Source organism: Phocoena sinus, chromosome 14, assembly GCF_008692025.1.
Source record: "Phocoena sinus isolate mPhoSin1 chromosome 14, mPhoSin1.pri, whole genome shotgun sequence".
Taxonomy (NCBI): Eukaryota; Metazoa; Chordata; class Mammalia; order Artiodactyla; family Phocoenidae; genus Phocoena; species Phocoena sinus.
The window spans coordinates 23,158,902-23,172,519 of NC_045776.1; the positions used below are offsets into that span (position 1 = coordinate 23,158,902).

The 13,618-nt window shown below is 53.5% G+C and overlaps 1 protein-coding gene across 2 annotated transcripts in view; it reads right to left on the reverse strand.

The window, feature by feature from the left end:
* Positions 1 to 233: 233 nt before the first annotated feature.
* Positions 234 to 13,618, reverse strand: part of MAPK4 (mitogen-activated protein kinase 4) — a 174,749-nt gene continuing 161,364 nt past the window's right edge. For both annotated transcript variants that reach the window (XM_032603731.1, XM_032603732.1), the window contains 4 exons: positions 12,305 to 12,449; positions 10,406 to 10,567; positions 5,647 to 5,848; positions 234 to 2,867 (listed from right to left, as the gene is read on the reverse strand). In XM_032603731.1, the coding sequence (XP_032459622.1) occupies positions 2,171 to 2,867; positions 5,647 to 5,848; positions 10,406 to 10,567; positions 12,305 to 12,449 (1,206 nt within the window). In that variant the 3' untranslated portion in view covers positions 234 to 2,170. The remainder of the gene's footprint in view (positions 2,868 to 5,646; positions 5,849 to 10,405; positions 10,568 to 12,304; positions 12,450 to 13,618) is intronic.

A 13,618-nucleotide genomic window follows, 5' to 3' on the forward strand; every position in this document is an offset into this window, starting at 1 on the left:
GAAATCTACTATATGGACACTGGGCCTGACCCAGGTGATTCTGGAATGTCTTCCCTTTCTACCAATCTGTGTAGATTCTCCCCTCGCCTCCCCTGCAACTGCAAACCCTCAAAACGCTGGCCTTCATGGGTGCAGGGAGAAGCCAGCCGGGCTCCAGTGGCTCATCTGCTGTTAAAGACGGGATCAGATAATGTGTAAATGAATGAGAGAGTAAGTAAATGAACAAACGGATCTATGTTCCAATAAAGCTTTATTTGGCCCATCCTGATCAACTTTAATAATGTTTAATAGATTTTTTTAAAACATGAGTAAGTCATAGCAATTCCTCTGTAATAACAATTATACATGAACTCCTGGTCAAGGTCAGCAGCTTGCTCCTTTACCAAAAAAGTAAAGCCGCCCTTTGAGGACAAATGGCACATGAGGAGTGGTGTACATTTCCTTTTCTTGAAAACAAAAAAGAAAGAAAAGAAACCCAGACACTTCATATTTACATATTTTCCATTTAAAAATTGGTCAGTATGGTTGTTTTTAAATATACGTTTCTAACGTGTTGCAGGTTTCGACGCACAGATCCTAGTTAGCGGATTAGATTTAAGGTGCTGTGGAGGTGAGGGTGAACCCAGCCTAAGCTCAGCACTGAGGAATCCTCTGTTTACAGACTGGCTCCTGTGGGCATCTTTGGGGGAAGCTGAACGCCAGCGATGGAAATGGCAGAGCTTTTCCAGGGGACTGGGCTCCATGCTTCTGCAGAGGGCCTGCTGTGCCCACACACCATCCCCCCTCAGGCTCTGTGTACAAGTGCACCTTTGGTTTGGCATGCTCCGAACTCATCCCGGCCTAAGCTAGGAGGGACATGGTGGCCTCGAGTCCTTTCTTTTGTCGTGGGGTCCCCATGCTGGTGCCTGACCCCTGAAGGCCCTCGATGTTGGCACCCCACCTTTCATACCTCCCTACCCTTCCGGATTCCCTGTCCCCAAGGCCTCTTGCTCTCCAGTGCATTTTTTCAGGGCCTGCTCTTTGCCGGGGCTAAATGGATAATCAAAATCAAGGGCAGTATTAATGAAGTTGGATGGGCCCTGTGTGAAATCTTCTCTCCTAACACATTTGCTCTAGGCAGGCACCTCACTGCTCTCCACCAAATGAGCAATTCATGCCGAGAACATGAGTTCCCAAAGTAGGCTTGGAGCGGGGCTATGAGTATGGGGGTTGGGGTGTGGGGCAGGCTGGAGGGATTCTTGGAATTGCTGTCTTCAAACTCACCCGTGTATGACATTCCCTCGGGAGCAAGAGCTGTGTCATTGTGTCTGTGCGTGTGTCAGGAAGGTGCATAGGAAGTTCTGCAAAAGGTGTGTGCACAGGCCTGGGAGAATGGGTTATTTTACCCACAGAGCCCAAACTGGTCTGGTCTGCAACCAAGATTTCAGACCACACGGGGTGAGGCAAATACTACAGGGGTGAGGCAGATGGGAATATTTACGTACTTGAGGAGCCAGAAAAAAAGATGCTTGGTGACTAGGGGAAAGAAGCTGGCTCAGTTTCCAGTTTCAGAGTTCAAGGGGCATTGCTCTGAGTAAAAGCACGTAGAATGGGTCAGATGGTAATGGACAGGGAAGAAACATCTTGAACCAAGTTTTCTGAGCGAAAAGCCGGAGTGACGCCAGTAGAGGAAGACACTGTTTAGTGGACAGACACTGGCCTGGGGGCCAGGGGCCTGGGGTTCAAGGCTTTCCCTGACACTGACTAGGCCCTGAACTTAGAGTCACTTTGCTTCTCTGGGCCTCACTGTCCTTCCACATCTGTCAGCTGAGGCTAGCTGGGCCGGGTGGTTCCAACACTCTGCCTACAAGGTTCCACTGCACACAGCCACCCAGGTGGGGCCTGCAGACTGCTAAGACATACTTCTGCCCTGTACACCGCCACTTATCAAAGCACAGGGGCCTCGTCCTCACTGGGAAAGTGATCAACCCCCAATCTCGGCTCCTGTTCAAACCCACTCCCAGAGGTTAAAGGCTAGTTATTAAGGCAGTTTAAGAAATGGATATTCCTCTCGCTCCTCGGATCCTTCCTGTGTTCTGCTAACCCCAAGGCAGCAGAGAGGGGCGGCAGGGGTGGTGGAGATGCCAGGGAGGCGGTCTTCGGGATGGCCTGGAGCGCCCCTCAGCCGCCCTCACCACCTTTCTTTGGAGAAGGCCTCAGTCTGCACGAGATCGCCAGGGTGCTCGGATATGCAGGCGCCGTTGAGGTCGCCCAGTTTACTGTCCGGCAGGTCCTCGGGCTTGGTGCAGAGCTTCAGGGCGCGGGAGATGAACACGTCCAGGTCGAACTGGGGGCTGGCGCCCCCGTCGATGGGGGCCGGATGGCCGGGTGGGGAGGCCGACAGGCGGCGCTCGGGGCCGTCGGGGGGCGGGCTGGCGTGCTCGGGGACGCCCTGCGTGCTCTGGACCCACTGCGCGATCTCCAGGAAGAGGCTGGCCGGCTCTTCGTCGCGCGGCCCCGCGTCCGCCGCCACCGCGGCGGTGGGGGGCGCCCCGGCCGCCTGCTTCCAGTGCGACAGGTCCAGGATGAGCTTGGGCTCCGAGTAGTGGTGCGGCTTGTTGTCGCGCCACAGCAGCTTGTCCAGGTAGGACGGCGACCCCACCTTGTAGTCGCAGGAGCGCCCGTAGTCGGCCTCGAAGGCGCGCTCCATGGACGAGTGCGACTGCTCCAGGAAGCGCTCCGAGCTGCTCTGCGAGTCCTTGCGCGGGTCCACCTGCACGTCCTCCGCCAGCGGCGCCGAGCCCGCGCGCGGGTCGAGCTGCACCTCGCTCGCGTCCTGGTACCTGTCGGGCCGCCACTCCAGGTCCGACGACAGGCTCACAGGGTACCTGCAAAGGTAAGCCAGGATGGTGATTGGACCCTTCCAACCCCCAGATCCCTGTCTGCCACCCACAGGCCGGCTTTCCATTCCTTCCCAGTCCCTCCAGCTCCTTCCCTCACCTCCCAGGGTGGGAGGGTGATGGGACAAAGTAACGGTGAACCTCTAGGGCTCAGGCAGAAGGACTGATTGCCCGGCTTAACTCTTGTATCCTTTTGTATTCATTGAATATCCTACAAATATTTCTTGAGCACCTCCTATGTGCCAGGCGGTGTTCTGAGCATTACCGGACACAGCAGGGAACAAAACAAAATCCCTCTTCTCATGTAATGGTACTTTCTAGTGGATGCACCTGTGCAGTACTCCTCAACCTTTGATGTGCACACAAATCACCTGGGGACCTTGTTGGACAGCAGATGCTGATCCAGTAGATGCGGCAGGGTCTGAGAGTCTGCATTTCTGACAGGCTGCCAGTGATGCTGATTCTGCTGGTCCCTGGCCCACGCTTCGAGTAGCAGGGCCCTAATGAGGGCTTCACAGCCTTGGCTCAGATTAGAATCACTTGTCGGGGGGATTAAAAATAAAATTCCATGCCTGCCCCCATCTCCAATGCTGATTCAGGAGGCCCAGGGAGGGGCCCAGCATCTGCGTGGTTGTCAAACCTCCCCAGGTGTTTCTAAGTTCCAGCCAGGGCTAAGAACCCCTGCCATAGTGGATCTGGTTGGAGGCCCTGCAGCACCTTGCGTAGATGCTGAGCAGGCAGGGCGTACTGAAAGATTACAGACACCCTCAGGAGAGGCCAGAGATCCTTGGAATTCTGCCCTCCGTCAACTGTCCTGCGGCCCTGAAGAGCCATGTCTGCTAGCCAAGAGCAAATGAAGGGCAGGTGGGCAGGCCATCAGCTTGGGCCGAGCCCTCCCTTCCTGTGCCAGGTGTTCTATGCAGAATTGAGGGGGCGGGGAGAGGCAGGGAGCCCAGGGGAAGCCTCAGGCAGCAGCCAGCCGCTCCCAGAACAGGAGGCCTAGGGCTCACACAGGAAAAACCAAGGACAGGCAGGTTTGGCTGTGTGACCGGGCAGGCGGGCAGCTGCAGTCCACGCCTTGTGGTTTGCGAGGCACAGGAAGGTCCCAGTTCTCCCCACCCTCCCAGTGATGCCATTAAGGTAGGAGTCGCTCCTAGAGGTGAACGCTGCCTCCTCCCATGAGGGTCCTTGAAATTGCAGGGATTTCTAGGAGGAAGAACTTGTGAAGCCCGTCACCATTGGCTGCTACACGCCGAGGGCCAGATGTAAGGTGTCTGCAGTCTCCAGGCAACCCTGTGGAGTGAGTGCTACCACCTGCTTCATAGATGAGGACACTAGCGTTCAGAGGTAAGCAGTTTGCCCGAAGCAGCAGGGCCTGTGGGAAGGGGTTTGCCGTTGCCTATGTCGTCCGCCTTCCTCATGCAGGTGTGATGGGAAGGGTCGGGAGCAGAGGGGCACCAGGTTTAGAAGTGGTCAGAGTTGATGGGCAGGGGCCAAAGAAACCCTGCTACAGTCTTCCTGACACCAACGCCATGCCATAGCCACGATAAGCAGAGGACAAATCCTGCAGAGCCAATGCTCCGTGCCCCCAGGTGCTGTGGAGTGGAGGACGAGGGGCTGCAGGAACCACAGTCAAGGGCAGGGCTAGCATGGGGGTGGCAGAGGAGAGAGTCTTCATTAATCTCTATGTGCTGGCAACTCTTGATAACAACAGCAACAAACCAACAAACCTGTCCTGAAATAGCAACGTTGCCCTGACCCTCCCTCGGAGCCTCCTTAATCTGAAATCCATCATCTGTCAAATGACTGAAAAGGAGAAACTGCTTATCTGTCACTTATGTAACTAGCTGTCACATTCTCGCAACAGCAGCGCTCCCACTTAGGCCCCCTTGGAGTCCTAGCTTCTAAGCCCTCGACTTCTATTTCTAAACCGAGCGGCTACCAGTGCTTCCTTCCAGAATTAGCAGATGGTGATGCCCAAATGTTTAGGTGCCTGATCTAGGAACATCAGAACAGGAAGGGACCTAAGAGATCATTGTGTGCTTATGCGGAGATTGTCAAAAACTGTATCTTCTATCCAACTCTGATTCATTGGTAGTGACTTCCGGGCACACTGTGTTGAGAAGGATTCTGAGGCCCGGCTCAGTTTAGCAGGGAAGAGTCCTGTGATTGCTTAGCAGTGTCTGACATGGGTGCAGATTGGGGAGGGCCCCACGTAGGCCAGGAATTAGGTGTGTGACACAATGCCAATCTCTAACCTCTCTGAGCTGTGGCTTCCTCGTGTGTCAATGAGCAATAATAATATTGGTGCCCCTTTACTGGCATCTCAGGAGGTGCAAATGATGTGAACGGCATGAAGGTGTTGTGTGGTGGTAAACGTCACATTGTTTTCTTGTCTTGCGTTGCTGCACTTTGCTTTTCTGGGGCAAATTCCCAGCCTACTAGACGTGAGCTCTGGCTGTGGGTGCTCATTAAATGCTTGCCCAACATTGTATCGAGCCCTGTGTGCAGGACACTCGGGGTGGGTTGGAAAGCTGGTGGTGACCAGTGTTGCACAAAGGCAGGCCCCGACCACGCATGCAGGACATAGCTGGTCATCTACTAGGAATGTCTGGGGACAGGAGAGAAAGGCAGGAGGCTAAGCTGGGGAAAGCACCCTATGGGCTATAGAACTTGGGAGACAGAAGGAAAGGTCATGGAGGATCAGAGGCAAATAGAAATGAGAGGACGGGAATGTGGGTTCCAGACTCCAGGGCTGGCACCGCACCTGTCCCAGTTGGAGAGCTGGCTCTGGTTGGCAGCCATCAGCAGGATGTCGTCAATCTCATCCTCTATGCGGAAGGGGTGCTGCGAGGTGGGCTCGTCCTCGGGGCAAGCGTACGGGCTCATGTAGGGATGCTGCAGCCCCATCTCGGCGGTCAGGCGATCCATGGGGTTAAAGGTCAGGATCTTCTCCAGAAAGTCGATGGCTGTGGAGAGCAGAGCAGGACAGGAAGGCCATTTGTGCCCTTGCCAAGCTGAGAATAAGACTCCTCAGCATGGGGACACCCCCTAGTGTTTGTACTTTTCCATGTGTAAAAAGGCTTTCGGATGTTTCCTTTCTCAGGATCCTCACCATAATCCAGGGACAAATTCAGAGCAGACGCTGCGTTTTGACTTCGCTAATGAATTAATAGAGGTCCAGAGGGGTACAGTGACTCAAGGCCACCGTTGGTTACAGGAGGTCCAGGGCTAGAACTCTGCCTTAGGCTGGATTTCCCCAGAGACAAGGAATGGGGCGGAGGTAGTTTATGCGGCAGCGATGCCAGGAAGCACCAGTAGGGCAATGGGGAAGAAGCCAGTAGAGGATGTGCCAATGAACAGTTCCTGCTGAGAGCCCCTGGGGCTCTGTTCCACTGAGTCCTCCAAGAGACAGCATGGGACACACCTCAGAGACGGTCCCACTTTGGGGGCGGGGGAAGCTGGGGTATCTCCATCCCCACTCTCATTTGTCATGGGTTGAGTGCTGCTGGAGTGGGTGGAGGACCCAGCAGCAAAAAGCCTCAGTGAGAATGGTCGCCGTGGAGCTAGGCGGGTGGGACAGAGCCTGACAGCCCAGGGCTCCTAAGTCCAGAGCCCTTTCTACCATATGTTGCCCCTGGAGGTTTGACAAATAAAGGCCATCTTCAAAATATTTATCCCCTGGGCTGAAGCCCCCATGCTGTGCCAGGCAGTAACCCTTCAGTGGCTAGATCAAGGGGAGGACCTGGCAGCTGAACCTGGGCATGGAAACGGACACTCAGGAGCCCTGTGCGGTGGCTATTTGCCAACCAGCATGAAGGTATATCAAGATGGCCGCAACCTGTAGGGCGTTGTGGGCGTGCACTGGCTGAACACCACCTCCGCTCACAGATGCCCTTTGTCCTGAGCGGGGGCAGGGACACCTGTCTGCCCTGTGAGCTCAGCCCCGGGTTATCTCAGGGCAAGTCCCGTCTGGAGGTTTGTATTCCTTCTCAGCCCTGGAGGCTCCACTTAAATCATGGCTTGGCTAATCATGTTACAGCCCACATGGAAAAGGAGGAAAGCGCCAGGTTTCTGTACCCTCTGAGGGGCTCCCGGGTGGGCCTCAGCCTGCACCATTACCCTGCCCCTCACACCAGCCCTGGACCTCTCTGCGGAAAAATTCATCAGTGGTTCAGGAAATCGATGGATTCTGAAGGTCACTGGTCTCCCAGGAGGATGCAGTTCTGTTCCATAATCCTAGACTGAAAGATCGGTTAAGCAGCAGTAACTCTGATCCCTCCCCAGTGCTCTGGGGCTCAGGGCATGCTTCTGCGCCCAGGGCTGCAGACCTGAAAGAGAATCGGCCTCACAGGTTCCCAGGACTGGGAAGAATCAGGCAGTGCAGGGCCCAGCTCTGCCACTGCCCAGCTCCGGGCTGGGCAAGTCTTTCCTTCTCTGGGCTCCCAGCCCCTCACTCGGCCCCACCTACTACCCTGAACCTTTTGACAAGGAAGTGAGAGAGTTGGAGCTCTAAACGTTGGCAGGCATCATCACCATTATCATCAGTATTAAGAAAGACCCAGCGAACCCTGACGTTGGAAAATGCCAGCCCCGAAGGCCGCTTCACTGACTCTAGTAAGGATGAGAATTTCCCCTTCCCTCTCTCTGACAGCTGGTCCTCCAGCAGGTGCCCCAGACACTTCTGGGAAGCCCAAGTGTTAGAAAATCCTGCCTTACAGCAAAACCTAAATCTGCCTCTTTAACTCCTACCCTCGAGCCTCGCTCTGCCCTCTCTGGTCTCCCCATGTCAGCATGCTCTCTCTTCCCCATGACTGTTCCCATCATGTTTCAAGGCAGCAGTCATGTCCCACGCAAGCCTCCTGTCCTCCTGGCACACAACTGGCCTACATCTCCTAGCCTCCCCCGCAGTTCGGTGTGGCCGTGTGACTGGGGCCAATGGGAAGGGGCTGGAAATGATGTGTGTACCCCGCTTCCAGGCCAGACCCATAGAAACCTCCTGCAGGAGCGTCTGCTCTCCCTTCCCCTGTCTTCGGCCGGAAGTTGGTGCCTTGCGGGTAGTGGGGAGCCCTGAAAGTTACGATTGAAGATGTCACATGGCCAGCATCCCAGGCGCGGCCCCCAGGTTCCCCCACTCTGTCTGAATTTGAGTTGAGCAGTGAATACACTGCTAGCGGGTAAGCCACAGAGACTTCAGGTTTATCGGCTACAGCACTGGCTTCACCTTAACTCATAACCACACCGCCCCGCCTCCACCAACTCCTTTTCTCTAAGTTCAACCTCCCACATGTTTTCTTTAGTGCTTCTAATATAATGAGGCTTCTGTACAATTGTGTCACCTCTCTGGGGCCCCAGTGGATTCCCAGCTGGACTTCTCAGAGCCCCAGGGATCCTCAGGAAGGATTCTCAGGGGTGTCTCTGGAGATCAAGAGGCAGGTGGGCCGGGCTCCGCACCCCTCACCCCTGCTGCACCCAGAGGACTCCTTTCCCTGTTTTGTATATTAGATTTCCTCATCAGCTCTGTCATTTGTGATATAGTTTCTTCTTGTGAGTGGAGCTCAGAAGTGAACGCCCTGGCGTGGTCTCAGGCCTGCTCCCTTGTCCTGAACCTGTGGTGTGACGGCTGCTGAGGGATACAGTCCACCCGGACTATGTCCATCGAGCCTCTGAGGGTGACAGCCAGAGAGGACTCCCACCTCTTCCCAGGCCTACGGGGCCTCAAATGGACAATCCAGGACAAACCGAGAGTCACCAACTGACTCTTAGGGACAGCTGCGCGTGATACCCTTTCTCCCACTGAAGTTTCATTTCAGCCATACCTCATTACCCTGAGGCCAGGCTGATTGGGGCCACTTTTCAAGCCCAGTGGCAGACAAGAGAATTGTGGTTGAAGCTGGCGCATTGGGAGGGTGAAGCTTTCGTGAACATCTGTTCGGCTACAGGATCAAGTCTGTACACGTCCGCTGGGTATTCAGAGCCCTGCAGTCTCTTGGCCCTTCTCACCTATCCAGCTTCACTTCCTACAGTCTGTTTCCCGCTGATCTGAGCCCTCACCAGTCCCCCAGGCCGGTTCTTTATCCCTCTCAGTGCTTGGTGGCTCTCTTCCCCTCCCCAAATACCCAGAGCTCTCGATAGCCCCTTAGGATGTGTTCCTTCATCTGCTCATCTCTGACGTGTACTCCATCTTCCCAGCTAGACCATCACTTATGTCTCTGATCTCTGCGAGACAGGCCCATCACACTCAGAGCCAAGTCACCGAGGGACTGCTGTGCATCTGGTGGTTTGGGGGATGGGGACGTGGGTGACACATCCCTGATCCAGAATTCCTGAGGATTCTGAACCTTGTGTCACATGGTGGGATTTCTACAGAGGCCTAGGAATCAAAGTAAATGTGGATGGGCTGAGTCTTAATTTGTGGGGGATCAGATTGCCCCCTCCCTTAAAGATGGGGAAACTGAGACAGATTGAATGGGGATCATGGCCAGAGAAATTGTTAGTCCAAGTTCTTGGTTTCTTGATGGGGAGGAGCGTGGCAGAGACAGCTGTACCCCATGTCTGTTCTCCTCTTTCATAGTAATGGACACAGAGTGGCAATGGAGTAAGTGTCCACTTCCCAGCCTCACTACAGCGAGGTGGGACCATGTGACTAAGTTCTGGCCAACAGGACACGAATGGAGGTGAGGTTAAGTCAAGGGAACTGCCCTCCTTCCCCGCCTTCCCCCAGCTGGTAAGGGCAACACCCTAAGGTGGCAGAAATACAAGACAGAAGGGGCTTGGGCCCTGGTAGAGCAGGTCTACCACATTGGCCCTAGACTATCTACTTTGGATTATTATATAAGAGAGAAATAAACTTAACTTCTTTTTTCTTAAATAAGAAATACATGTTATTTAAGCTGTTGATAATCTGGGTTTCTTTTACAATTGGCAAAACCATATCCTACCTGATATAGGGGTTTCCTAAGGGAGCCTCTAGCAGGTAGAAGGCTGGTGGCAATGTAACATCTCAGACGATGGAGCAACTATCCTATGCTAAGGGCTTTACAAATTCTGTTTTACTTACTTGTCACAGTGACCCTGTGTGTCATGTATTATTACATCCATTTTACAGTTAAGGAAACTGAGATGCAGAGAAGTTAAGAAACTTGCCCAAGGCCAAAGAGCTAGTCACTGGTGGAACTGGGAACTGAGCCTGGGTCTGGCTTTGAAGCTGATGAAACCATACCATGCCTTACAGAGGGAAAAATAAAGGGAGATGGAAGAGAGGGAGGGAGGCAAGTGAGGAAGAAGGAAAAGGAAGTAAAATCAGGGGTAGAGTGTGGAGGACCAGCTGTGACCACCCTGAGGGTGGCCTGATGGCCGAACTCAGTCTGGAAGTAGCGAGGGCAAATGCCCGCTGCCAGGGGTCCCCAGCTTCTGTGTCTAGGGACTCTGTTTGGTCCTTTTGGAAGAGACTGCCTGCCCCAGCCCCCCAGGGTGAAACCAGAGTGCTGCCTCCAGGTGCTGGCTTGGCCGTCGGACTCTGGTACCTTCGCTGTTCACTTCAGGGAGCAGCTTGCGCAGTGGCCTCTTCACCTCCCAGGCGCTGCTGACGAAGGAAGGCATCACCTTGAGCAGCTCGTCCTTGTCTTCCTCCCGGATCACAGGGATGGTCTCCAGGATGAGCTGCATCTGCTCCAGCTCGTGAGCCCCTGGGGAGGTAAACACCAGATGGTTGAGCATGCTGCCCACGTGGCTGGCGTGTGTGGAAGCTCCCGCGCCGCTCTACGACCCTGGGGCAGGGGGACCAGAGCTGGGCTGGGAGCCAGGGAACCTGAGTTCACTCTGCCATTAACTTGCTGTGTGCCTGTGGGCAAGTTGCTTGCCATCTCTGGGGCTTGGTCAAATGTAGAAAGAAGGGGTAGTCTCTGGGGCCCCATCCGTCCCCCTAGCATTCTGTGCCTCTGGAATGGACCAGTCTCATATAGCCTGAGTCAGCCATCGCTAAAGTGACGGGAGCAGCCTGGCCCAAGTCCTTCCAAATGCTCTTTCCCATATGCCTCTGTGCATGTCCTTTACTGGGCTGGGGAAGGAAGTGATTTTAAGGCTAGGAATGAGTCTTACCTTTTGGATTTCCATTAGGAGGGAAAAAAGTCAGGAAGAACAAATTAAGCTTGGGACGTGTCTTGAGCACACTGTCTCTGTGCTCCTTTGGGCAGAGGGAGGAAGGCAGACTGTGCCACGTCTGTGGGACAGGATGGAGTCGAGCATTCAAGCACTCATTCACTTATTCATTCATTCAACAAATGATTATTTATGGAGTGTCGTCTCCATAAATGGAGTGTAATCTCCAGGAATACCATCCTCATCCGTAAGAAGCTTCGGGCTTTGTGCATCTTGGAAACTCAACTCCTCTTCTACGCTTAGGCCATCACGGATGCTGCTTCAGAGCTTTGACACTGCTGGGATGGGTCAGGTCTGAATCCTTGCCGCCCCCTCTGACTTCCAGGCTGTTCTTACCTCCAGTTCCTCCATTTTCCCTTTTGGCATGAGTAGCCTTGCCATTTACCTCTACCAGGTTAAATCCAACCAGGCCCCATCTTCCTTAAGAAGTGCCCCTGACTCCCCCAGCTGCACAGAGCTCCCTCCCCTTACCACCGATTCCCATGGGGTCCCAGTCTTCCAGAAGCTGGTAGCCAAGGGCGGGGCTCTTCCGTGTCCCCCATGATGCCCTGTGCGGCACTAAGCACTTGTGGATGCTGTGAGCGCTGACCCAGAAAGTGCCTATGGATCAGCATCTGCTCTGAACGAGTCCCTTGGCCTCTCCCTGCAGTGGGCTCATGTAGGCTCAGTTCAGAGACTCTGGGAGACTTGTGGGGTCTCCTCTCCAAATGAGCACTCCAGACCGACCTCTCACAGTGGCAGGGAGAGGAGAGGAAGGGGCTGAAAATGTAGAACGGGTGTTTTCAGGGGTCAGTCTCAAGGTGTTTGAATATACACGATTATCGATTTTGAAAGTTATGTGCTCAAAAGGCTTTTTTTTAGCCTCTCCAGTATTTTGCCTGAAATGGTTGGTAATCAGGTGCCTCCAAGTGGTGCCCTAAAAGCTGCAGAGGTAACGTCAAAGAGAAAGACTGGCATGTTTGTGATTAACATGTGTTCCCCCACCCCGGCTTTTTTTTTTTTTTTTTTTTTTGCGGTACGCGGGCCTCTCACCCCTGCGGCCTCTCCCGTTGCAGAGCACAGGCTCCGGACGTGCAGGCTCAGCGGCCATGGCTCACGGGCCCAGACGCTCCGCGGCATGTGGGATCTTCCCGGACCGGGGCACAAAACCATGTCCCCTGCATTGGCAGGCGGACTCTCAACCACTGCGCCATCAGGGAAGCCCTGTTATCCCCTTTTATTGAGCTACAGCAGAGGAGAAGGAAGGTGCCTGGGTAGCAGCTTACCAGCAAAGAGCATCCTCCCCGTGAGCATCTCTGCCAGGATGCAGCCAGCGGCCCACATGTCAATGGCTTTGGTGTAGTTGTTAGGGGAGAGGAGCAGGCGTGGTGAGCGGTACCATTTCGTTACCAACCCTTCTGACAGGTAACCCTGGAAGACAAAATCCAGGCTTCCAGTAATCAGTCATTTGTAGACAGCCCCCCTCACATGCCTCTCCTCCTTTCCCTTCCCAGGGAGACAGGACCCCTTTCACTCTCCATCCTTTCCCATTGATCGTCTGGTTAGAGGGGTTTAAGCAGCGTTGTGGGGCTCAGAGGCTTTGGTGGGGGAATCTTATGAGGCCCTGGAGTTCTCTTCTGTGGAAAGGGATCCAGGATGACACTATTTAAGAAGCAGTGCTTTCCCAGCCCATCTTGATGTAATGACGCATAGCACTCTACCCTCATCTAGTAAGAAGATGGAAAAGTAGGAGCCATACTTGAGTTTGTTATCACCATCAACAGAGTAATGATGAGACAGTGGAATTTGATTTATTCAGTGGCTGAATGTCAGAAAGAGCTGTAAAATTTAAATCAAGCCAGTTGCTTTGGTGCAGATGATAATGAATTCTGCTGTGATGTCAGACGCCAAGCCCCTGCTGGGAATGGATGAAGCCAGCTTCATAATGGGTGCGGGTGAAGGGCTTTTGGAAGCAGCCCTAAAAGGCAGAGTGGACACAGCTTTGGTTGGCCCAGAGGATTCTGGGAGTTCTACAGAGTGTCTTTGGGGGGATAGATGTTCTAGCTGATTTCGGCCACTGCTCAATGTGCGGTCTGGAGTGGAATCCCTCACTACGGGATATAGTGACAGCATAGGTGTTTTAGCACAGATAGGGAAGTATAGCCAGGCAATTCGGAGCTTGTTCTCTATGTAATTCACAAAGCTGGCCCAACAGTGGAATCTGGGAAATGTCTGTTGAATTACATGGAACGGTCTCTCTAAATTGAAAAAAATAGACCTATTTGGTGGTCAAGGTCAGATAATTAGCACCAGGGGCATCCAGTGAGAAATTCTAGGGACGGTTTTGTTATTTGCTGTTGTAATTTCCAATTTAGCATCTAATTTTCCTTTTTGCTGATGTAAAAAGTATCACAGACCTAGGTTAAAAGCAGATGAAACATTAGGAGGCCCAAGTACCCAGGAGCTTTTGATCAATTAATCTGAAATCTCATCACTTGTTGTGCAAAGATTTATTATGTTTTAAACCTGAGAGCCCTGAGTTACAGCAGTTTTCTCTCCTCTGTGGCACATATTTCTTTAGAGCAGGTCCTCAGACTGGT